The 24,428-nt window shown below is 32.7% G+C and overlaps 3 protein-coding genes across 4 annotated transcripts in view; 1 reads left to right on the top strand and 2 right to left on the bottom strand.

Annotated features, from left to right (window-relative positions):
* The window catches only part of LOC117122239, a 10,429-nt gene extending 10,245 nt beyond the window's left edge, over nt 1–184 (bottom strand). Inside the window, exon 1 of the transcript XR_004447686.1 lies at nt 125–184. The gene's annotated coding sequence lies outside the window, so the exon portion shown is untranslated. The remainder of the gene's footprint in view (nt 1–124) is intronic.
* Nucleotides 185–1,434: 1,250 nt separating this feature from the next.
* Nucleotides 1,435–21,357, top strand: LOC117122238 (glucokinase regulatory protein-like). Of its 2 annotated transcripts, XM_033267765.1 has the most exons (17): nt 1,435–1,580; nt 5,827–5,948; nt 8,034–8,095; nt 8,855–8,923; nt 10,129–10,194; nt 11,792–11,932; nt 13,691–13,744; nt 16,013–16,148; nt 16,242–16,306; nt 16,595–16,812; nt 17,366–17,463; nt 17,622–17,698; nt 17,960–18,050; nt 18,615–18,724; nt 18,916–19,151; nt 19,626–19,800; nt 20,068–21,357. In XM_033267765.1, exons 2-17 carry the CDS (start codon nt 5,861–5,863, stop codon nt 20,188–20,190), a joined length of 1,809 nt encoding a protein of 602 aa, XP_033123656.1. In that variant the 5' UTR covers nt 1,435–1,580; nt 5,827–5,860; the 3' UTR covers nt 20,191–21,357. The 2 variants fall into 2 exon arrangements, with proteins under 2 accessions (XP_033123656.1, XP_033123657.1); XM_033267766.1 differs by lacking the exon at nt 8,034–8,095.
* A 1,170-nt stretch (nt 21,358–22,527) lies between these two features.
* LOC117122237 lies at nt 22,528–24,315 on the bottom strand. The gene is made up of 3 exons (XM_033267764.1): nt 24,053–24,315; nt 22,949–23,075; nt 22,528–22,795 (listed from the first exon to the last, which is right to left on the bottom strand). Exons 1-3 carry the CDS (start codon nt 24,273–24,275, stop codon nt 22,765–22,767), a joined length of 381 nt encoding a protein of 126 aa, XP_033123655.1. The 5' UTR covers nt 24,276–24,315; the 3' UTR covers nt 22,528–22,764.
* Between the last annotated feature and the right edge of the window lie 113 nt (nt 24,316–24,428).

Raw genomic sequence — 24,428 nt, 5'->3', positions numbered from 1 at the left:
AGCCAACGTTGGGCCAACGGTAGTACCCAACCATCTTTTTAGTAGTTTGCCGACGTCGGGCCAGTAACAAATCGTGACGTTATACCAACGTCCGTAGTCAGACTGAATATTTACGACGGCTTACCGCAACGTTGGGAAGACATCGGAAAATCGACAAATATATTCATACATTGGGCCAACGTGAAATTCCAATGTTGGTTTGACGTTACCTCTCCGACCAAATTTTGCAACCAAACACCAACGTCGTACCAACGTCAGATATCCGACCCCGACGCTTGCCAACGTTTACCAACGTTGGGCCAACGTCGCTTTGCTAACTGGGACCGATCAAAGCACATAATTTGTGTTTTGAAGGTCAGCAAACTTTCGATCGATATTTTATTGTTGCTTCTTATAGGATTTTACCAGAAACTTATGAAATAAGGTGAACCAATTAAAATGAATAATGCAGCGATCAATAGAAATATATTGCCAATTTATCACATGTCACTGTCAAACAAAAACAAACGTAATTATACTAAAATCCGTGTTCGGTCAGCTGCGTTTCATTGATATGAAATCGATGCGTGGTCCTGTTGAACCATGACTTGCATATTTAAGGACAGTCGCATACAGTGATAAATCAAATGAATAAGTGATGCCTATAATTTAAAATTACAATTTACAATCATATATCTCATCAAGAATAATATCCTTAAACATGGGCTTCGATGGACCATGAATTGCATATTTAAGGAAATTTATCGCATACAGTGACATACAAAATGAATAAGTATACCTATAATTTAAAATTACAATTTACAATCATAATTATTTCATCAAAAATTATTTTTCTTAAACATAGACTTCTGCTAATCCTTCCTTTCAAGATAACCTGACGATAGGGCCACTGACCTGAAATGTTTTCTTTAAGTTTTGAAAAAGCAAACAATTATTATGTTGACGCCTTGCAGTTAAAACATATTCAGAAAGATGGAAAGAGTAACAACTCAATGTTTACAGATCAACATAGGCCCTATACTACTGTCAAATTTACATAATAATTCTGGTGGCTTGTAATTTTCTGTATTCCAGATGATGTGTTAATAAAAGCGAAGAGCTGGGCTTCACATTACAGTATTAGGCCTATTTAATTAGGCAAAAATGTCTGTTTGCGCTCCTCCACCTACCCCTAACTCATTGAAAAAACAGGGGCGGAAAAACAAAAAAAAACAAAAACTTGAAAATTTGAAGTGACTATTTTATATGTGAGCTAGGGTTTAGTATTACTTCACATTATTTAACGATAGGCTTATTAAAAAAAATTAACACATGACTGTTGTGTTATGTATTTTTGACAGATTTCGAACAGATTCCAATGATCTCTAATATAATTTTGATTATTATTATAATATATATTATATAATATCATTAAATAGAGATGAGATGTCAACACACTGGGATCATGGAATAGCCAACTCCGAATGCGCCACCACTCGATCGTCGTGATCGGTCATCGTGTCAGAAGTTGATTGATCAGTCAGTCATTGACTGATGATCGAGTAATCAGCAAAAGTTTACTAAACTAATGTTAAAAAAAAGTAAGTAGGCATAGGTCTTGTTTATACTGTGGTTTAAGATGTAATTGGTAACACTTTTTAAGATTAGTAGTAGGACAGTTACTACTACTAGGGGTTCAGTGGCTAGGCTAGGCCTTCTGTGTCTGATGGGAGTTGGGCTTAGCCTAGGGCTAGGCCCTATGCTAGTCTAGCCTAGCAGCCAAGGAAGTAAGTAGGGCTAGGCCTACGCTAGGACTTATATAGCTAGAGTAGTAACAGGCCTAGGCCTAGTAGTAGAAATAGGGTTCCGGGTCGTTTCGGCCCGTTTCAAGCCGAAAATTTCCATGCTAGGACTAGGTAGGGTGATAAACTAATAATGATTTTATATGGCCTTTACCTAATACTTGGTATTTAGGTTCCTAAAATGTGATTGTGAATATGTATTAATCGCCCTTGATTAGGTACCTGACAAGAAAATTCAAACTTTATGAAACAGATTGACTCATTCATCAAAAAATGTAGAAAAATAAATGCAATTTAATGGTATAAAAATTGTGAAAATCCATCAACCCACTGATTTTCTATGATTTTTTAAGTTAATTCATTTAATTAAAAAGTCGGAATAGGCATTTTAATGTTAAACAAAAGAAAAGTGTGACAAAATAGGTTAAAATTTGTCCTAACCTTGGATCTTAAATACGGTATATATTTATTCCTCCTGGGTATCTGAGATACATTCCTTTCATAAACTAGCAAGTGGAGAATTTAGGTTGCTGACAGAGAGTGAATGGAGGTGCCAGGGAGGGGGGTAGCGGAGGGGAATTTATTTGAAATCAAATAATTGGAATATTGTTTGTCAATAGCCTTCATGAATCTAATTAATTAACATTTGCTCAGGTTTATGACATAATTTGGCATCAAGGATTGAATGGGTGTGGAAAGGGGAGGGGGTATTGAGCTGATTCTGTTTTCAAAAGTTCCCCCTCCCCCACAACCAGCATATTGTTGGAGAGCACTTTTCTTATAGAATTTGATTTTTTTACTCAGTTAGCACTAATTGTACCTTGTATTTTTATGACAATAAAAGATCTGTATCCATATCTGTATCTTCATTAATCAGATCTGGAGTGGGTGGGGGAAGCAAAAAAAAACACATTAATCTACCAGCCTAGGTACCACCGCACGCTCTGATTGGCCACATTACAAAATGACCACCCAAGGTAATAATGTTCATAGGCCGATTTTTTTAATGAACTTAGAATCATCAAAAATCACTATGATCTAACATATTTAGAAACAAGAGCATAATTACAAGTAACAAATAGTATATAATGTACCAATATTACATGCTATATCTACTATTTATAATATATTTGGTGTAAAAATTCTAGGTATTTTTCATTCGATCCGTGGTCAGCGTTCGCACAGCTAAAAGCCTATTCTTTAACACTACACAGAATAACACCACGAAGTGACTACAAAATGAAGTTGGTAACCTGTGGCCAAATTGCACTTTCCCATGCACCAATTTTTCTAAATCTTGCGTCAAATGATGCAATATAACATACTAATTATGGACCTTATTATCAAAATAATGGACCCATTTTCGTTTAGTGAAAAATAAGCGTGTTTTACGATCGTCAATTTTCGAATGTTGCAAACCTCGATATAACGTCGGACAAAAAAAATGGAAAATTAACCCAGCTGTAGAATAACTTCCGCTTGACATTTTGAGTTCAAAACTTCAGCAGTAACCAATCAAAAGCGCAATTTTACGAATTAATTACTAACAGCTATGCTGGGCTGCCACTGTCTCGAGTCACAAATTTACACCGACAGCAAAAGTGGGCGTGGCAACGTAACTTGCAGGTACCTACCTTGATGCCTCAAGTAGCATTAAATAATTCTGTATCTAGCACACTTTATTCAAAATTTGAATACAAGGTCCACAAATAACACATGCTTGGCACGCAGTTCCAGATCTCACAAATGAAAAACGTAAACAGTGTAATAATGCAACTGATGCCTTAAATTTATATAATTAAGGAAGATTGTTTCCCACAGCATTGTTGTTTTCCAGTATTTTGCCTTTTAATCTACATATATATATATATATATATATATATATTTAATATCCTGGCCCTGAAACTTCCCCTGTCCAATAACTGCATTAATTTCCTATCTGGATTCAATATAATTTCTAATCATTCGTTTTCACAAAAAAGACGGAGAGACAGGAGAGAGATCCAAAAAGAGTAAATCAACTGTCAAGTGGATCACCTAAAAAAAATACAGACAACAGACACAAAAAATATATATATATATATATATATATGAATGTAAATATCAAAATCGGCCTTTAAAATAATCGTTCAAGTCTTTATAAAAATATTTAAAATTTAAAATAAGTTCATAAATTTAATAATCTACTGTATATTCCATACTGTATATTCCAAAAGTAGGCCTATCTATAGTAGGCCTGCTGTATGTGAAAATGCAACAAAATGAAGATCATTGTATTAGTAGTCTAGCTGCATGCTTCACAATTTGTTATTTTAACACGGTGGATGCAGGGCCATGGCTTACGGTGACGACTACATGAAGGCGAATGTAGTACTGTAATAACCACATGTACGTACAGTATGACGATGACTAAACGAAGGTATATTCATGATAGCCGACTAGCTTGTAGTGTGCCCTTTGGGCGCAAACTGACGACAAAGTAGACCTAATGACAGCTGACCGTCGGGTACATAAGGACAACATTATGATATTGAATGCAGTTTGATTGAACGTTAAAACTTTGCCTAAATTTAATAGAAAAATAGCGTAGACGAACCTATTGCCTTTGCATCTCACTTTGCATAAAAAACATATTTGTGATTGATCTTTCAACAATCATTAAAGCAAAGTGCTTCTGTTAGTTAAATATTCTGTAATATTGTTTGGCGTATGACCTATAGTCAAAGTGCCACAATTTTCCGCACGATGTAATAGCAGGAATTTAAAAGCTAGACTGGGTGCTAAGCCGATAAACCCCTTGCTAAGTCTACCTTTGGTACAGCCACGAGATTGCGACCGGACTGAACACTTTTTGCCACCGGGAACCAGTAAATATTGGCATTATTGAGTGACCTTTTTCCTGTTGTCTTTTAGAGCACAGTGCGATGTTGGTAAATGGTAGTTCAAGTCCAGAAGAATTTTCTGTAAAATAGGTAGCGCAAGTGTCTCATAGTGGCTGCGGCACCCCCCTGTTCGTATGCAAGTGGCTCTCCACGATAGCCTCGTTGCATGAATACAGGCCTTCCCTACACTACAACCTGAGTCAATACAAACGACTCATTGGTTATCGTAGTCAAAAGAAACATTTTATTTTATAGTTCTTTAGTTTGTCCAATAGTTTAAATATTTCATGCAGAAATTGCAACAAAATTACTTGGTGAGATTATTTAAGATGTGTGTGTACCTCTAAAGCTTCAGTGATCACCTTAGTCAGCACTGGATGTGGTGAGTCCTGCGAGCAATTGGACTAGGCCCCCTAGAATGCCTCTCAAAACTCTTCATATTTTTAGTCTGAATGGAAATTTAAGTCAAATCAACCTTAGTCTCATGAATCTATGAATCATTCAAAATGTATACGTTGTTATAAAAAGTATCTTCTATGCCAAATTCATCACATTTTAGACGATGTAGTACACCACTTTTGACTAGCATAGCTCTTTAACCAATGTTTACTAATTCATGCCCACTCGGCGAAATCGCTACGACATCATCTTTGGTGACTAATTTGGTTTATTGAGAAAAGTCAGATTGAAAACTTAACCTAAATTAGACACTACAAACTGTCATTGAGTGCCCTAATGGCAAAAGGATAAAAAGATGAATCTGGATCTAGTGCTTGTTGTACTGTAGGGCTCAATAACACTGCCCATTTCTCGTTATGTTTGAATACGTATGTCCGGGGTGAGATTGATCATAAATAAGTGATTTTATGTATCAGTTAACATTGATTTAGTTACCGTATTAGATTTTCAAGTTTACAACTGGTCAAATAAATGAATGAAAAGAAATGAATAGTGAGTTTTGATTACAGAATGCTGGCCTTCAAAGCGCAGCCGTAATTTCCTGGGTTCAATTCCTCTCATGCTAACAGGATGGTTTCTTGTAATATTAAGCCACTAATAAGAAGATTAAGTTTGGAACAATTATTTCAGCTAATGTATGCAATACCATATACAGTGTAAATTAAAATGTCACCATGAATTGTATTTTTCTATCACCTATGTAGTGGCCTTATGACAGACAACAAGACAATTTAAAAGATGATGTCACAAGACTCAGGACTTGCAATGCCGATCACAGAAATGAGCAATCATGTCACAGAATGCATTGATGTTGCTACGCCTCAAGGTACCGGGTTTTTTAGATGAAATATACAATTAATTTGACTTTTTTAATACTAAGATCTCCAAGCCCTATAAAATGTGTTTCTACTAAAACCCAGTGCAAAAAGATAGGAAAAAAGTATGCAAGGAAAGAAAACAAAAATCAAATCCGAACATAATCATTGGCTTTTTCAGCTACTGCTGGAAAAAGCCACTAATATATATATGTTTTTAATCAAAAAATGAAATGTAAGTAAACTGTAAGTCGATAAATGCTCTTGGATTTTAGATTATAATTGCAGTAACAATTAAGTTTAAACTGAAAATATTCCAACGTGCATGTTTCGTTTGTTGATACAGGTGCGTAGGATATCACTTTTTCAAAGGGTTTACTTTTATAAATATTAAATTGATACAGTAGATGTCTGCTTTAATTAAGGACCAACTCCAATTAAAGACCACTTTTCTGTGGTCCAAAATATGCAAATGTCTTTTTTTCTTTCTAATTTCTAATTTAAAGACAAAAGCTGTTAAGGATCATGGAAATCCTGGTCCCGAAAGTGGTCTTTAATTGGAGGGAGACGTGTACATTTTCTAACACCAACATAATTTGTACATTAACACTTTTTTTACTACCAACATATAGTACTTTCCAATGTAGTTGCATTTTTTATCCCTATATTTAATATTTCAACTGGATGGAAGATTTAAAAATTAATCAAATGACATTGAAAGACAAAAGTACTGTAATAGATGCTTTGTGCTGTTTGTGTTTAAGGTGTTTTGTCCAAATACACCATGTGTTATGTTAAGAACAATAGAGGGATTTAGCTATGTTTGTGTGAGAAATAAATGGCTAGGAAAGGCAATACGATTGTTCAAAATAGTGTTTATTTACTTATCCTAGCGTTCTCCTTGGATTGTATGCATTGAAATTTGACTGATCTTTCATAAACCTTAGGTGGCCCTAACATCCCAGCGTGGTTCGCGGGTCAAAGACGATCATGCAGACCTAACCATACCATACTGTAGATGTGCAGGGGTCTAGATTAACGTTTGTCGAAACATCTCAATGTTTGCGGCCAGTATCCTTTACAGCATTTAGCATGTTTGCGGCCAGAATCCTTTACAGTAGCAAAACATTAAGACAAAATTCTTAAGTTTAATTTCCAATCAATTTGGTATAGTTTACTGGGAATTATGATGATTTTTACAGCAATAAACAATGGAAGGCCGCGATAGAAATCTTTGTGTAAAACACAGCTGTGTCAGTGGATTGTTTATATCCAGTCCCCAAGTTAGGTCACATGACGCCCATCGCTAAATCCCTCTAATAATATGAACTCTCATTCTGTGAGATTAAATTAGTTTGCAAATTAATTAAACTTCAACTTTTCTTTGTTCACTCTTTTTAATGGTGACTGTTGACATTAGTACAATAGAAACTAATTAAATTGATAATATTTCTTATCTCGGTTGCCATTTTCTTTTATTATTTCACCTTCCTATATGTCATATTACATTTTTCTTCTCAGTTTTAAAAAGCAGTTATACCTGCAGCTATCAGGCTTTTAAATGAACAACTGTAATTTTTCCTGGATGTGTTTTTTTTTTTTAACTTAATTTATATACTTATGATATTTGTGATTGTTGTTGTAATTTAAGCGAACATTGTATTATGAAATTCCAGTATTGTTTTCAAATAGCAACATTTTTTTAATGATCGTATAATTTTTTTTTCTTATTTAGCAAATAGTTTTGCCAAAAACATCCAGATAGAGGAGAAAAAACAAAATGTTATTGGTGAATGTAAACAGTGTAGTTAAATAGGATGGTTAAATGCTTTACATCTATATAATTAGGAAGATCTTATTTTTGGAGATTTCAAGGCAGCAGTGGCCATAATAAAGAAAAAGCTTCTTTTTTTTAAAATTGCCATTTTTTTCGTAGCAGCGAGTGTGCTAATTGGCCAAAACTAAAATTTTATTTGTATTTTAAATCATCATTATTGGCAGGCGGTGGGTTCGCTATTAAACATTAAAAGTCTCAACTTAGTGATTGTTTTTTGTTTTGTTTTGTGGTTTTGTATATTTTTTTTTCTGTTTTGTAGATATTGTAGAAATGTTAAGTGTCTGTGACAATGAGATGTTGAATGGTTGGCAACGTTTTAAAGTAAGAAGCTAATATAGTTATTTATTTAATATATTTTTAATATCTAATACTTTACAAATAAAAACTTAAGAGTATTAAAACACCATTTCAGTTATGCATGGATCACCAACACACATAATATAAAATAATTAAAATGAAAGAAAAACCAGTTCACAAACATTACAAATACTGTGTCATTAAAATCATTTTGACAATTTTGCAGCCAACTGGTAACTGAATTAATTTTATAATTAATACTTAAATTTCCTATAAATTTAATATTCATATCTATTCCTACAAGTAATATACTGTATATTCATATCTAAAAAGTTTAATTTCTAAGACACACACCTTAACATACAATGTACATTTACTGCCGCTTTTGAAATTGTGTAATTTTTTAAACCGAGTACACAATTTTCACAAGCAGCGAAACAAATGCTGACCTAGAATCAATTCCAGATCATGTTTCAAATCGTCATTATCCAAAAACTACTGTACTTCCTTCACCAGTTGGTTATTACACAGTTGTTATTGCCCATTAAATTTGTAGCATATCAGTTATTGTCAACTTTTACTGAATCAACCTGAGGATACATACTGCAAACATCTTTTTGACTGTTTTCATGAATGAAAGAAGTTTTAATACAGTTGTTAAGATTTTTTGTAGAAATAAATCTTTAAATTGACAAGTTCGATTTGATTGTGTCTTATTTTAAATTGATACTGATTATTTGATTCATTTATATTCTGTTTTCTTCCTTGATTTTTTTTTTTCAGAGCCTTGCTTCATCAGAAGTTCATGATGATATTATAAAGGTTGCTGATGCTGTGGCAAATGTCTTGAAGGTAAATAAATCCACCATCTTTTTACTATCCTGAAATGATATACAATGCTAGTGGCACTCAAAGGTGGTGTGGTAGTGGTTTACAATCACTGATTAAGCGTGCACTTTTAGGGACATTATGATATAATTCTACTTTTAAAAACACTGAAAGTACACATGCTGACTACTACCACAGATCAAGGTGCTCAAAGAAGAGGATTAAACTCAACATAACTTCCCTTATGTCCTTGGGTAAGGCAAACCATTGCTTCTCCGTACAGTTTTTAACTTTTAGTAGTATATGAGTACAGCATTTGCAAATGTTTACTTGAATGCAGGTCTGTGTTGGATATTAATCTAAAGTACAGGAATTTATCTAAGGAGTGAATGAGCATGCAAGTGAAGGTAGAGCACCGTCTTTCGGATGAAATGTTTAAGCCATTGGTCCTCTGTGCAATTGTGGTCTTGTGCACGGTAAAGAGCGCAGTACACTCTCCGGATAAGAGTAGGCCATTGTCTTCCAGTGTACTGCCCGATTACCACCAGAAGGACCCCACTGGAAATAAGTCTTCTAGATTTTCTTGGGTTATCCTTGGTGTTTTTACTGAATAAATTCATCCATCCATCTGCAGAACAAAAAGCTTCACCAAATATTTTAATGATAAAAAAGCGGTGTTATACACCAAAGATTCCTATAGATATGTTGTATACCTTCTGTTATTGTAATTCCTTACTTATTATGGTATAAATAATCACATGTGGATTTATATATATATTCAAGTCATCAGCAAAAATAATAAAGTATATTAATAACAAACACCATACAAAGTCATATGTGATAGACAGCCCTGTATAAACCTTTCAAAGTACCCCTACACTTAACAAACACTTAATCTGATTTAATACCATCAAAATATGAATTCCTATTGCTCAAGTAGCTCCTGAATCACTTCAGTTAAATTCCATAGTGAAATAGTTTCACAAGTATTAACAAGATCGGTAGTATCAAAGGCCATGTCAAAGGCCATGGAGTATTCCAAATTATATTCCAAGTGTACTTGGTTTTTTTGTTATGAAACTTGGAAAAATATAGGAATGAAAGTCATGAAACCATTGATGAGTAATCTGTGAAATCAGGAAGAAACACATTATTATTTTCTGGTTAATAATTATTAACATAAAATAAATTATATGAGTGAAATACAGTATTGTTTCATTTGTTTACAGCATAAACAAGGAAGTGTGATTCTCAGTGGCTGTGGAACATCGGGAAGAATTGCCTTCTTTTTGGCTGTAAGTTTGTTGTTGTTTATCGCTATTGCCTTCTCCAGAACCTAAAATCAGTATTGCTTTCACCAACAACCTCAGCTGCACTGCTTTTCCTCATCCATAATGGACACCTGGACACTGAATTTTAAAGACCCCTCATGAATTTTATCTTCACAAATTATTAACTAATAAATAATTAATTAACAAAAAAACCTCATCATAATTGCTTTTCTATTTAACAAAGCAAATAGTTTTAAATGCAACAAAAACCACCTAAAAATGCAATATACAAATTACTGATCGATAATATTTGTTAACAGAAAGCATATAAATATAAAATCATACAAAAAAGAAAAAAGACAAGCACCCTTTTCAAGTTAAAATAAAACGTTGTGTAGTGAAGTATTATATTTATTTGTTTACTTGATTTATTGAAAAAAACAAAAAAAACTTTGAAGAAAATGTTGAAGAAAAAGTAGTTTAACAATGTTATCTCAATCCATTCCCGTCCCAACACACACTAAGACAAACGGGTAGAAAATTGAAGTATTTGTGGAGAAGGGTTAAACCTTGTTTAGGCATGAGTGTAATAATATTGTCAGTAATAAAAAGAGCAACACTCCTTTTGGTTTCTGAATATGTTTACAAAACACCTTAAGTCTGGTGACATTGTTTGTATTACTCCTATATTATATACATCTATTGGATAAAGTATAATATAGCTATGGAATAACAAGTTTTCTTTCATAACTATCTGGTGTTTTGTTTTCTTAAAAAGTATCACTTGATAGTTAATTCCTGTTTTTATGTCTTCCCTTTTAGAATCACATACAGTAACTATTATTTTGAATGTATGAATGAATTACATAATGAAATTCCACTTAGAATAATCAGATTATCAAGGTTTTATTTTAACTACAAAATTCTGTGATGTCCTCCTAAATTCCATTTGAACATATTTCCCCTGCCCCTCATCTCCTTCTCATTCTACAGAAATCCCATCCAGGGTTCTATTTTCCTAGTTGTCCCTCCATCTAACCAATTCCATCCTCATTTCTGCATCTCTTCCCAAAATATGTTAAATTGTGTGTTTAATGTTGAAAATCATTCACTTTTTCACTGACTTGTAAATTGACTAAATGCATTCATTCATTCATTCATTCCTGGTGTATTCATAAAACATAGTGGCATAGCAGTATAAAAACATTGAATAGCATATGTACAAAAACTTTATAAATACTTATATAAATTGATATACAAAACTCACACAATGGACAAATTACAAGAAAAGTAGAACCATAAAAACTGCACGCACAAGGAATCAAATAGTTTACATTAAGTTGAAGAGATCATGTATACAAAATTTTCAATAATTAGTTACATACAAAGAAAATAAGATATTATACAGCATTACCATTCTACCTTATTTAAATTGTTACATAAGGGAATCGCATTATTTCCTAATTATATTAAGATAATATATATACAAAGTTAGAAAAATGATTTACATAAAAAATTGGATTGTATCACTCTATGTGTATCTGTTCAATCTTGAACGTTATCCTATCATAAAAGAATTCTTGAATATGGAATTTTATTTTTGATATCTTTTTCAACATAGAGAAAGTTTAATCAGCTTCTGGAGGAACTGGGCTTGGTACCTTGTTTTGAATATCTGATAGCAGGAGGTGACAAGGCTCTCTTCACTTCCCAAGAAGCACCTGAAGATGACCCAGCATCAGGCACAAGAGTGCTTCAGCAGGTGAGAATAATATTAAGCATAATAAAATAATTTCAGGCGATTTTTAACTACTTGAGCGTAATTTTTTGGAGGCGACTGGCGGGAGGGGGCGCTGGTACTTCCACCGCACACCCTGCTAGATACTCCACTGATTATCTTATTGGCTTTGTAGTTCACATGTACAGGTAGTATGTCAAAGGTCAGGAATATCATACAACAGTTGGCGTTTGTCTGTGAATAAATACTATTTGTATTGTGTGACCACTACATTCCAACTGGAAAAATATTTAATTACCACGTATTCGAGTGTAGAATATTCCAAATTCAAATTGTGGGCAAAAAAATGAAAGGTGAAATTGTTAATTAGGCTTGGTACTGCTTCGCCAGGAAAATATTGTAATTTTGTTTTACTGAAAATATACTATGGAGACAATGGTTCTTGATTTTAAGGTGCATGTTGAGTACTGCAACCTGTCTTCACAGCTTGTATAGTTTTAGGCATGCTTTCACATTCAAACTTTCCCTTGAGTCATTGTATGTGTGACCAACTCTAACAAAAACTCCTGTCTAAAAAAAAAATGAAAAATGACATTATAGATCCTTGTAACCTAGAGGTCAAAAGCAAAAAATTGAAGCAAAAATTGTTAAAAAAGATAACAAATGGTGAGGGTATGATAATTTATATTTTTAGTCCAACATGTTTAAGGATGACCAATACATGGGAATTTTAGCTGATTAGAAGACTTTCGTTTTTGACGAAAATTTCCTGTACTTGGTCGGTGAAGTGTGTTAGTTAAATAATTAAATTGCTTGTTTGAATAGATATGATACTTCACCTGAACATAAATGAAGTTTGTCTTCCTTTTAAATTACTTGAGGAGTAAACAACATAAACCCTATATTACACAAATAGCTCATAAAAAACGTAGGATATAACATATGGTAAAAGGATGCCCTATTTAACAAAGGTAATATCAAATGTATATGATTTTTTTAAAGCACTTTGAAGATAGACACATACACAATGACTACCTCATAATTTCTCAAAGTAATAAAGCATGATCTATTTTAGGATTAAATGTTTACATGTAGCACTTAGTAACAATTTAATGTATCAGACATGACCCTTAGCATAATCACCCCACAGTTTTTCAAATTACTCAGTGCCGAATCCAGAAATTTGATAAAGAGGGAACCAAAAAATCTGTTTTTTGGTAAAATTAAGAAGAAAAAGTTTGTTTTTATCAAAGAGAGTCTCTTGTTCACATTAGGTTTAACCTCTGTATTTGTTTTATGAAGATTTGTAATCTTTGCTCTATAAGCTAAGGGCCTGAAGAGAATAATAAAGGATAAATAAAAGCAGACCTAGTGTCTAGAAGATTGAATTAATGTTCTACCCAAACGGAATTACATTTTTTCAACCTTGTTAAGACTAATGAGATCAATAAGTATTTATGATTAGGTATTAATACATTTTGATGGCAATAATGTGTTGTATTTCCACATTTACAGTGAAATTAAGAAGCGTTTATTTGAGTGTCCATTTTAAACCAAAAACAATAAACACCTCCCTCGAAGAAATTCCCCCTCAACTATAAATGCCTGTGCTACGGTATCTACTTCTAATGAAATTTCAAATTAAAACAACAGGTTAATTTTTAGACATTTAGACATTTCACTACAACTGTCCAAATAATGGATCCTTTTATCATTATCATATTATTATTGTTGTTGATTATTATTGTTATTTAATTTTATTCACTTGCTGTTTTTCTACAGGCTTTGGAAGGAAAGAAATGTTCAATTTTGTTTGGAATCACTTGCAGTTTGTCGGTGAGAATAAAATTTGGAAAAGTTTTGGCAAGATGATTCTTTGCTTATGGATGGATGAATAATGTATTACATTTTTTTTCTGCACCACTGTATATTCCAACCTTCGTTAAATGCCTACTACTATTAACATAACATCATCATTCATCTGTCGTTCTGTTCCTCTTTGGAACTCATTGCCTTCATACCGTTTTTCTTCTGTTTGTCAACCTTCCCAATTTAAATCTTTTGTGAATCGGTTTAAATGAGGGATAATTCACTACCTTGAGTTCATTCTTATATTCATGGATTTTTTTTATTCAAAATTTCATAAAAACAGTAACATTAATGCTCGTTCATAAAAAGTGAGATAAAAATTGTATATTATATTAATTTTTAAAGGTATGTAATTACTTATATAATTTGCACAAGTAAAGTAATTATCATTGTCACTAACATCAATAATATACATTGTTATTTAAATATTAGAAAAAAATGAAATCAATAATTCCTCAAATACATTGCCATCAATATCAACATTAAAATTGGGATTTTTAAAAGATTGTAATTTACAGTATATTGGATTGCACAAGTTGAACTTATATAAAATAATTATTACATTCAAAATTATTAATTAATTATTATAGTTATTATTACCATGTCAATATCATATTATTTGAAAAGAAAAGGATAAGAAAAGCCAGTATATCGTATTGTAGACAAATCTAAATTGCACATTATTTACATTACCTGAGCAGAAAATATAGAATACTGTACATCAACACGTGACATCACAGAACCATGGACTAGAACTAGAATGAGTGGCTTCATTAGCCTTGTTTGGGGTGAATGTCAATCAAAAAAGAAAAAAATCATTCAATGTATCAATAAATGTATTGCTGACAAATATCACATTGACACATACTGTAGCAAATAATTTAACATCAAACATTTATAACATATCATGTTAAAAATTGAACGTTGAAATACAATCTTTCATGCTTAAATGGGTATTGTTTATGGTTACACAACAACACTACACCGGTGTTGTTGGAGGAAAAGTACTTTTCTAAAAAAATTTGCACCACAATATCTGTAAAATAAATGTTGAAAAAGTTATTCTTTGAAAATGTTCTCTGTCCATCGGTTCAATGCCATAGTAATATATTATATCCTGTTCCTGGTTTTGTAACTCCACACTGACAACTCGCTATATCCCAGACATCCTGGTGCTCAGAGCAATGACTGATATTATTTAGTAACCTATGCTTACGCAAGGCTTCAGTTTTGAATGTTAAAATAAAAACATATAAACGAAAGACAGTTTATTTACTTCAATAACAATTATGTAAAACACAGCTCTATGCAGGGACTCGGTGTCTGTTTCAAGCTAAACTTGCCAAATACATTTGAATTATTTAAATTGGAGGTGTAGAGTTAAATGTTCTCCTAATCTCTATATAAGTCCCAACATCTTAGGAGTAACATTTTGCCCCACCTGATGTGTTATCGTATGAAATAATCAGTATCTTTTCGGATACTAGCAAAAAAAATGTGCAAGTGATTTGGGTGGGAATTGAACCCACGACATCCAGGTATCTAGCCTGATGTCTTAACCACTAGACCACCAAGGTAGGGCAAAACATTACTCCTAACATAACAAATATTAATTAACAAAATCTGCCAAGGTTATATTGATAGAGGATAAAAAATTCATTTAGCCAATATAAAATTGTTGCCTAAAAGACATAATTGGTAATAATACTGTAGTTAAATATTATTGGAAATGAAGAAGTAATTAATACAAATAGTTATTTGCCTCCAATTGAAAATAAGAATTTGAATGAGAACATATTTTTTTGCCAATTAACAGATGCATTAATAAATTCCAATCTTGTATTTTTTAACCAACCCTTAAATTAGCTGCTCATTAGTTTAAGGATTTAAATGTTTGCCAATATAAAAAAGAACTAAAATTTATTTGAATTATAGCCATGTCTTAGAAATTTATAACATAATGTCAAACCAAGCTAATCATTTTTGAGTAACATTCTATTTATGAGTGTCATTGTTCTTAATGTTGGCTTGTTTTTTTTTGTTTTTGTTTTTATTTCATTCAATCTGTATTGTTTCTGATTTTATTCTGAGATTGTTAATATAATTATTGATAATAATATTAATTAGTTTTATATTAAAAAATACACATTTCCCCCTTTTGAATGACCAGTTTTTCAAGGTTTCACTCGCCAGTATTTCTTTAAACCATGGATGTTTTCAATCTTTATATTGCAGGCTGCCTTCATCGCAGGCCAACTAGATTACTGTTTAGACAAACTCGACCTTGTGACACCAGTACTCTTAGGTTTTAATCCAGTTATTAATATAAAGAATGTGGAAATTGAAAATTGGGACAAGACATTTCTCCAAGGTAATTTATATCTACATTTCTTTAAATTAGACCAAAGCAATAGCAAAAAATACTTTTAATTCGATTCTTTAACAGTTTAATTCTTTGCTTCAGTTGCTGAAAAACTTCAAAAAATACAGGGAACCGGAAATGGTTTTATTATAAATCCAATTTTAGGGGTAAGTATCTTCACTGCAATTAGCATTCTAAGCATGTAATTAAAAATAATTTGAGGTTTTCTATTAGACATTTAACATTTGGAGGGTCCTACTCGACATACAGTTTTTTTAGAATGTTTGCAGCCATTTAGACCTTAATGTTTGGTCAAAATGGTTCCAAACGTTCTAAACAAAAACTGTATTCATGCTTTCAGAAACTTAAGTTGAATAAACATTTAACAAAACTATGCAACAGCACTAATTGAAACTACATTTCTTCCACAATTTCATTTTTCATTCTTTCCTCAGCCAGAAGCTATTACTGGATCTTCCAGGATGAAGGGTGGTAGCGCAACAAAAATAGTTCTTGAATTAGTCTTTCTCACTGCCATTCAGAAGGTGCTTATCAACACATCTGCTTGTCAACCTTACATCAAATGCCTGCATGCCATGCAGACGACAGTATGCAAGGCTACATATAAAGTTAAAGGTGACATTGCAGCAGTAGTGACTATGGCAGGAGAAAGGTACATGAGCATTTAAAAGATTTGCTTAATGAAGTAATTGTTTTCAGATCCATGGGCCTAGGTTTAAATCCACTATCATTCATCATCACCACCTTCATCAGCACCAACATAATTAACATCATCATCACCATCACCAATATCATAATCTCATTGTCATCATCAGATTTCACAAATTTGTCAACAAAATTACAATTTTTTATATGTAATATTCTTTCTTATTATAATGTAGCTCTATCCTTATGTAATTTAATATTATATTGTATAGTTTTGTTTCCATACTTAGTATCTTAATTTTCTAATAATTAATTTACTCTTACTATACTTATAATTCTTGTTGGGTATATCAGTATTTTACGTCATTTTGTTCATATTGTCCTGTTTGGTGATCCTTGTTTATATTCTGTACGTATTGTTATGAAAGCATTTTAGCTTTGTTCTACCGCAGTATATTTGTCATTTTTATATTTTAATACATAATTAGATAATTCTTCTGTAAAGGAGTTTGCAGAATATTTCAATTTAATCTTCTTTTTTCTCTTTTTGAAATGGACAGTCTTAATGCAGAGGGACATGTTTACTATATTGGTGCTGGAATCTCTGGAATCCTTGGGCTAATCGATGCCTCTGAATGCCCACCAACATACAGTTCTGGTGAGTATCTATGCAACCTTCATCTAATTTAGGCCTAAGTTTATATGGTATAAATTAAGTAATGATGATAAATGCAACTTTGCGCCTTTTACATGTGATTATGAAATGTTGTCGACTTAAAAAGATTAATTTCTGTGTTTGTGAATTCATCCCATTAGAGTTTGATGACATCAGAGGATTTCTTCTTGGTGGCTATGAATCTTTCAGGAACAAAGAAGGAAACTTGTCAAATAAAGTGAGTTTCTTGAATTATACACAAACCTCATATCACTTGAAGTCAAGTAAACTAATTATTGGCTGTCGTAGAGTTGGGCTGGGCCCTTAAGAGCATGTGCCAGCCACATTAGTGTCATCCAACTATTCTTGTTATTGTTTCAAGACTATTATCATCATATTTCTGCAGTATTAAGTAAAACCATGATCAAATATGAATTTACATACCGGTAGTTCTACTTTTTTATTCTTGTGTTACAGTTTAATTTTTATTTGTCGACAGGGAGAAGCATATTACATAAGCCTTGATCACTTTTCATGCAAAATTCAGCCGAGTCTTTCAGTCAATGATACTGTTATTTTCATTTTACATTGTAAGTCTGTACATTGTACTAATTAAAATTGTTGGCCTTGAATCAAATTCAAACTAAAAAAAAGTTAATTAAAAGATTGAAAATAATTATTGATGATATCGATCGAGTCCTTGTGGGAATCAAACTCAATTAATACCTATCCCCATATTCCCAGCTGCCTTTGACGATTGCAGACTCAGGCTCAGTCTGTTAATGCTGTTCTTGATAATTGACAGTTTATACTGTATATGTGGGAGTCCTTTATCAGAATCAGTGAGGTGTGGGAGCACACTCTTTTCACCCACTTTCAACTAACAAAATAACCATCTAAATTGTTGTAAAATATTGGTCTGAATTCCATGATTGTCAGTTTTGGAAGATCAACTAGGAATCTGCATCTAATATAAATGCTATCTAGCCTGCCACAAGATTATGAAACACTATAAACAAAATACTGAACACAACTTCACCAGAAGAATCGTTCCTCAGTTAATACCTATTGCTGTACTTGGTCTCGTTCTAACACATGCTTTGCTTGATGTTCCTAACTTTTGCTAGTGACAATTTGTTTTGTTTATATTGCAGCTGATGCCAGTACTCTGAAAGTATTCCTTGCAATTTATAAGAAATTAAAAACTATGTGTAAAGTGTCAGTAATATGTGTAGATGAACCTTTTCAGGGAACTAAATATCAGGTAGGTTGTGTCTATTATAAAAGTTATGCTTTCAGCAACTTAATTATAAAATTAAAGTTTGGGTAGTTTGCTCTTGGTAAATATAATGACAAAAAAAAAATTTAACATATTTGCGGCAAGGTTACAACCTCTGGTACAAGTGTGTTGCAGATGCTAGTCTTACCGTTAATAAACCGCTTTACATCTAACAGGATTTTGTACGCCAACATTTCTCCAGTGCTGTGATAGTGAGCCTTCCATGGGACCAAATCTTACCCACTTTTCAAAATGGTAATAACACAGACCAAAAAGAAGATAAAGTTCTGAAGGCTGCCCTCTATGGTGGAGTTGAGCTATCTGTCAAATTGATATTGAATGCCATCAGCACCGGTGCACATGTGCTCAAAGGCAAGGTGTATAAGCATTTCATGGTTGACATGAAGCTCAGGTAATTATGGTATTATATTTATAAATTATTGATATTAACATCACATTAATAATATTATTTACTGTTTGTCAATGAGATGATAATATTATTATTAATGATTCATTAATTATAAAGGTTGAGGTAGTCCGGAGTGCCCATTCCTCTTTTGTAACCGTTCAAACTAGACTGTGCAATACTTTGAGGGGATCGCCACTCCTCCCCACAGTGAGTCTGTTTACCTTCCCAGCATATGCTGGTACCCATTTATACACTTAATTAGAGAGAGACAAACGCAGGTAAAGTTCCTTTGCCCAAGAACACAAGTGACTTGCACAGCAAGAGTTTTGAATCCCCGACAATGAGGTTGAGAAGCCAACCCTCAACCGCTGCGCCAGGCGCTTCTATTACTATAATGTTGATATTTACTGTTCTTGATTTTCAAGAGAGTGTAAAGTTTACTCTTTTCTTCCTATTTTTCATGCTCTGTTGTTATAGCAATAGTAAGTTGTTGAACAGAGGAATAGGTATCGTGGAGAAGCTGAGTCAATGCAGTAGAGAGGTTGCTGAGGAGTCTGTTTTGAAGTCCATTTATGAAATAGACAAGCTACCTGCAGACATACGCAAGGCTAAGGTCTCGCAACACATACAGCGTGCTAATGCTGGTACCAAGGTGAATACCTTTTTTTCCCCCTTTTTTTTTCAAATGGGGCTGTTGTGCCCACTTGCCATCCCGGTTTAAATTCCTTTGAAACACATTTTAAACATGTAATAAATTTAATGCAATGCAATGATTATTTAAGGATGGATGGGTTAAGCATATTGTATAAGTTATGTGAAGTAGAATGTGGTTCTAATTACTATTTATATTGCCATTATTTAAAAACTGCATCTATATTATATATTTTTTACTTAATAAAACTGATCTATTTTATTTCAGCTAGTGCCAATTGCATTGGTGTTGGCAAACAAGAACTGCACTGTTCTAGAAGCAAAGAGTGCCCTCAACTCATCAAAACAAATCCGTACGGCTATTAATCAGACTTACAATCCTCTCTTGTAAGCTTGTATAAAGGAAAAAAATGATAAAGAATAATTCAATTAAAATTCAGGTATTGTGAAGACCTAAAATCAGGGAAGTCAAACTTGAGTGTAGTTGGTCCATTTCAATCACAGATGTATAAAATATTATTTCCCCTAGTCTCTCATAGCTAGTGTATGTTAAGTATATTTGTACTCTGATAAGTATAATGAACAATTTGATAAGATTAAAATGTTAGAATTTTAGTTATATTTTCATTATCCAAGCAAATTTTAATCATGCTTAGTGCCATTTTATGACAGTATTCATTATTTAATACCAAATGAATACTCTTAATATATTTTAAGATTTTGTTTAGAATTTTAGAAAAATGGAAAAATCCTTGCAATATTATATAAAATGGTAATAATAATACTGTATATAGTTATAATAGAAAATATTAACCTGCAAAGAAGTAACATAATTATTAAGGGCAAGTAACTTGTGAGGAGTGCCATAGTTTTTTTTCCCAAGTATTGTGTTTCTGCGGGTTACCGAAGTAGAAGAACCCTCTCAGCGTCAGTACAGTATGTTGGTTATGTCTGGAGAGCACTATATAGTGCCCTGGTTCTCAGCTTCCAGAGTACAATCCAAAACGTACCGGGAGTTTCAAAATTTGGACTGTGAGATATCAGAAATTATTTTAAAAATGTGTTGATTGCAAACCAAACCTGACTAATAACACCATTTTATTTTCCGAATTTCCATTAGCTTTGAATCTCAAACCAGTGGCTTACCCCTAGCTAAGGCTCCTGTGGCACTGTGACATTTTAAGTGGTTACAAATGGCCCCATTCTGAAAAAAGAAGCAGGGCTATAAGTGAATCAGTCTGGCTTTCAGAAATTCAGAATGTAAAGCCAGTAAAAACACTTTGTAACCAAAATGTAGTATGTAGTGAAAAAGGCCTAAATTACAGCATTAATGTGTGATAGTATAGTAAGTTAACCAAGTTTTTATTGATACACATGTAAATTGTGTTTTTTTGTAGTCTGTTATATATAGTAATGTATCCTCAGTAGCTAATGTGCACTTTAAGTAATACCATTGTCATAGCGCCACTGAACATTGCATTCTGCCGTGGATATTGGCCTTTACAAATCATTGATTGATTGATTGATTGATTGATTGATTGATTGATTGAAAAAGCATGTGTATAAGAATTAATATAGGTTCATTTTTTCAGGGATGATTATGTGATTTGTTATTGTGCTATAGCTTTATGATGATGATGATGATAATCTTAAAATATAATGCATGATGATGTACTTATAATTATTACGAAGATAATGGTGCAAATTATCTTGTATGATGAGTATTATGAACATTTCAGCAATTATTATTATAAAATTATATTTTAATTAAACATCTGGTGCAATAATTATACTATATTTGTGATTTAAAATAAATATATATACTATGGAACAATGATTAGACATGTCTTAATTGAAGTTGTATTTTCCCATGATAAAACTAATGATATGTAGCATCATAGAAGTAGCATACAATTTCGTATAATCAGTAGCATCCTCATGTACATTCAGTAGCATCATTTCATTCGCGTGGCGCTTTTATTCCATGAAAAATAATGATCTGTAGCATCATTACTCTCGTTGATAATAAGTAGCCCTACACTATCGCTCCTCGCATATGCTCAATAGCCACGTGCACGTCCAGTAGTATCATTTCAAATGCCTTTGAACAGTATCGCCACACTTCCACGTATATGTTCCGTAGCATCGTATTTATAATAAGTATACTGTACTAACTCTTCCCATCTATTATCGTTTCTAATGACTATTATTCACGATCGTTGGCGTCATACACGATTTGTTAAAATAGCAACAGTACACCTCTACATAATTATCGGTAGCATCATATTGCTGAAAATGATTTATGATTTTTAGCATCATAGATTTCTTGTTAAAAGTATCATGCTATCCTCACATGATCAGTAGCATAATATACTCCTCAGATCGGTGGCGTCATAAACTTGTTGATAATACAAGTAGCATACACTCGTTATGATCTGCCCTTATGGCCTTGTTTACAAAGATTATTTGTACTTGAATTTTCTCTTAAATAAACTCTTAAAGTATACAGTATAGGCTACTCTCGATTTAAACTGTGCTTCTTGTTTAGTCTACTTTTTTGTAAAATATTTATCATTTACAGTAGTTTGTGTTTCGTTTATTCAGTTGACTTCATGTTATTATTTAATTTTCAGTTTAATAGTGCAGACAGTGTGCTTTAGACTGTTTTTTGTTTTTTTGTTTTTTTTGTTTTGTTTTTTTTTTAAATAACGATCGTAACTGAATTGTCATATATCATATAGATTGAAATGTAGACTCCTCTTTCTTCAGTGTTTGAAGAAGAAAATTGTATCCCAGACCCACTCATGTTGCGGGATTTTGCAATTATGATTCTTCAAAGACAATGATGACACTTAAGTAATTTTAGGTAAATAAATACGTTTATTTGTTATGTATTTTTGTATAAAAGTAATTAATTTTCATCTAAATATTGTGATAAATGGTAATTCATCTTAGTTGTTTTCTATCAAGCAGCCTCACTGTCATCATCCCCAGATCTGCAAAAAAAAAAAAAAAATAAATAAATAAATAAATAAACGAAAACGTTATCACTATATAACATAATATTTATTCTTCGAACTGTTGAGAACTCTCAATTTAAATTTAAGTTTGTGCTTGACATCTGGGGTTTTAATAGTCATGACGTTTACCTAGCCTTGTATCGCATCCCTGCAAGAGCGGTTCCCCAAAGACACAATGTTGCAATGCTTATCATAAGAGACACTACCAAGATGTTGTCCAACCCAAGGGCTTCGTTTTGCTTGTTGAGCCACGAACCTGAGTTCATTGCAAAATTAAATCAAAATGCAAACAATTATTATTGGATAACAAGTAAGCCTGATAAATTGTGACAAATACGACACCATAATATAGCAACTTAAAACTTGTTCACTTATTAACATGAATCTTAGAAGCAGTTTTATGCTACTGTTTATGACGATGTTGTTGTTGATAATGATAATGACGATAGTGATGATGATAGGCCTATATTTATGAAGAAGATGACTTTATGGAGATGTATCCATACAGCATTCTAAGTGTTGCTGACATTGAATGAAACGACCGAAATACAGGTTAAGATATCAAAATTGTTGGTGTCATTAAACTTTTGATCATGATTTTAGTTAGTATAGGTTTAAAACACCGAAAAAACCCAATGGGATTGCTTTATATTGTTACGTTAATGTGTGCTGGCAATCACCTTTTTAACAATTACACATTTCCTCTTGTTTGGAACAATACCAAATCCCATTAACAAAAAGCAAGAGACTACCCATGAAGCAGGTTCGGCACGTTTTGCTAATCTAATTTGTTACTAAACCAAAATTTGATGCAAATTCTAATCATTCATTATCTAATCAAGACGATATATAGTTTATCTCTGATATTATATAATGATTGATTTGTAAGTACCTGTATAATTATTGTAAATGGTATAAGAAGATAAATCTAGGAGTGTACAAAAGATCGACTCATTCCGGTTGAGTGATTTTTTACACTGCAGATTCCTCTTCTTTACTGTTACTATTTTGGCATGTTCATAAAGCATTACCACAAGACTGTTTAGAGTTTATCCATTTACGTATAACGGATTATATATTTATGTTGCCCTATCTAAGTAATATGATCAAATACATTACCATAGGCATAACGATATAATATTATAGTAAAACTACTATTATACAAAATAGCAAAAAAAAAATGTTCTAATAACCATAGAGAATTAGTGCGACGGGTAATTGTTTAAGGCCTACCTGATTCCCCCATTGTGTGTCCAGTCGATCCAAAATGTAAGTACACTGTGTTTACAATAACTCGTTCATTTTCGTGTTCAAGCTCACATTCGTATTTGCCTCGGTCGTCGTGTTGCAACTCTATGATCTCTACATTGTTATTTTCGTCAATGGAGATCCTTTGAGATTGGTTCAACTTCCAGCCATCTTTCAGCCAACGACCGTTGAAATTTGGCTGATACATGAATACGGATTCGCTCTTGCACGCCAGATTTACGGTGTGGCCTTGCTCAACCCACTCCTCAATCACGAATTCTAGAAAATAAATGTATAAACGTGCCTACGAATGATCATAGGTTAATTTTCTGTATATTTTGCACTACAGGATATCTCAGGC

The sequence above is a fragment of the Anneissia japonica genome, unplaced genomic scaffold (genome assembly GCF_011630105.1).
Source record: "Anneissia japonica isolate Jap-2015-1 unplaced genomic scaffold, ASM1163010v1 scaffold287708_len1499824_cov190, whole genome shotgun sequence".
NCBI lineage: Eukaryota > Metazoa > Echinodermata > Crinoidea > Comatulida > Comatulidae > Anneissia > Anneissia japonica.
The sequence above is the reverse complement of the archived record's forward strand: the minus strand, read 5'-3'. Positions and strand labels throughout refer to the sequence as shown.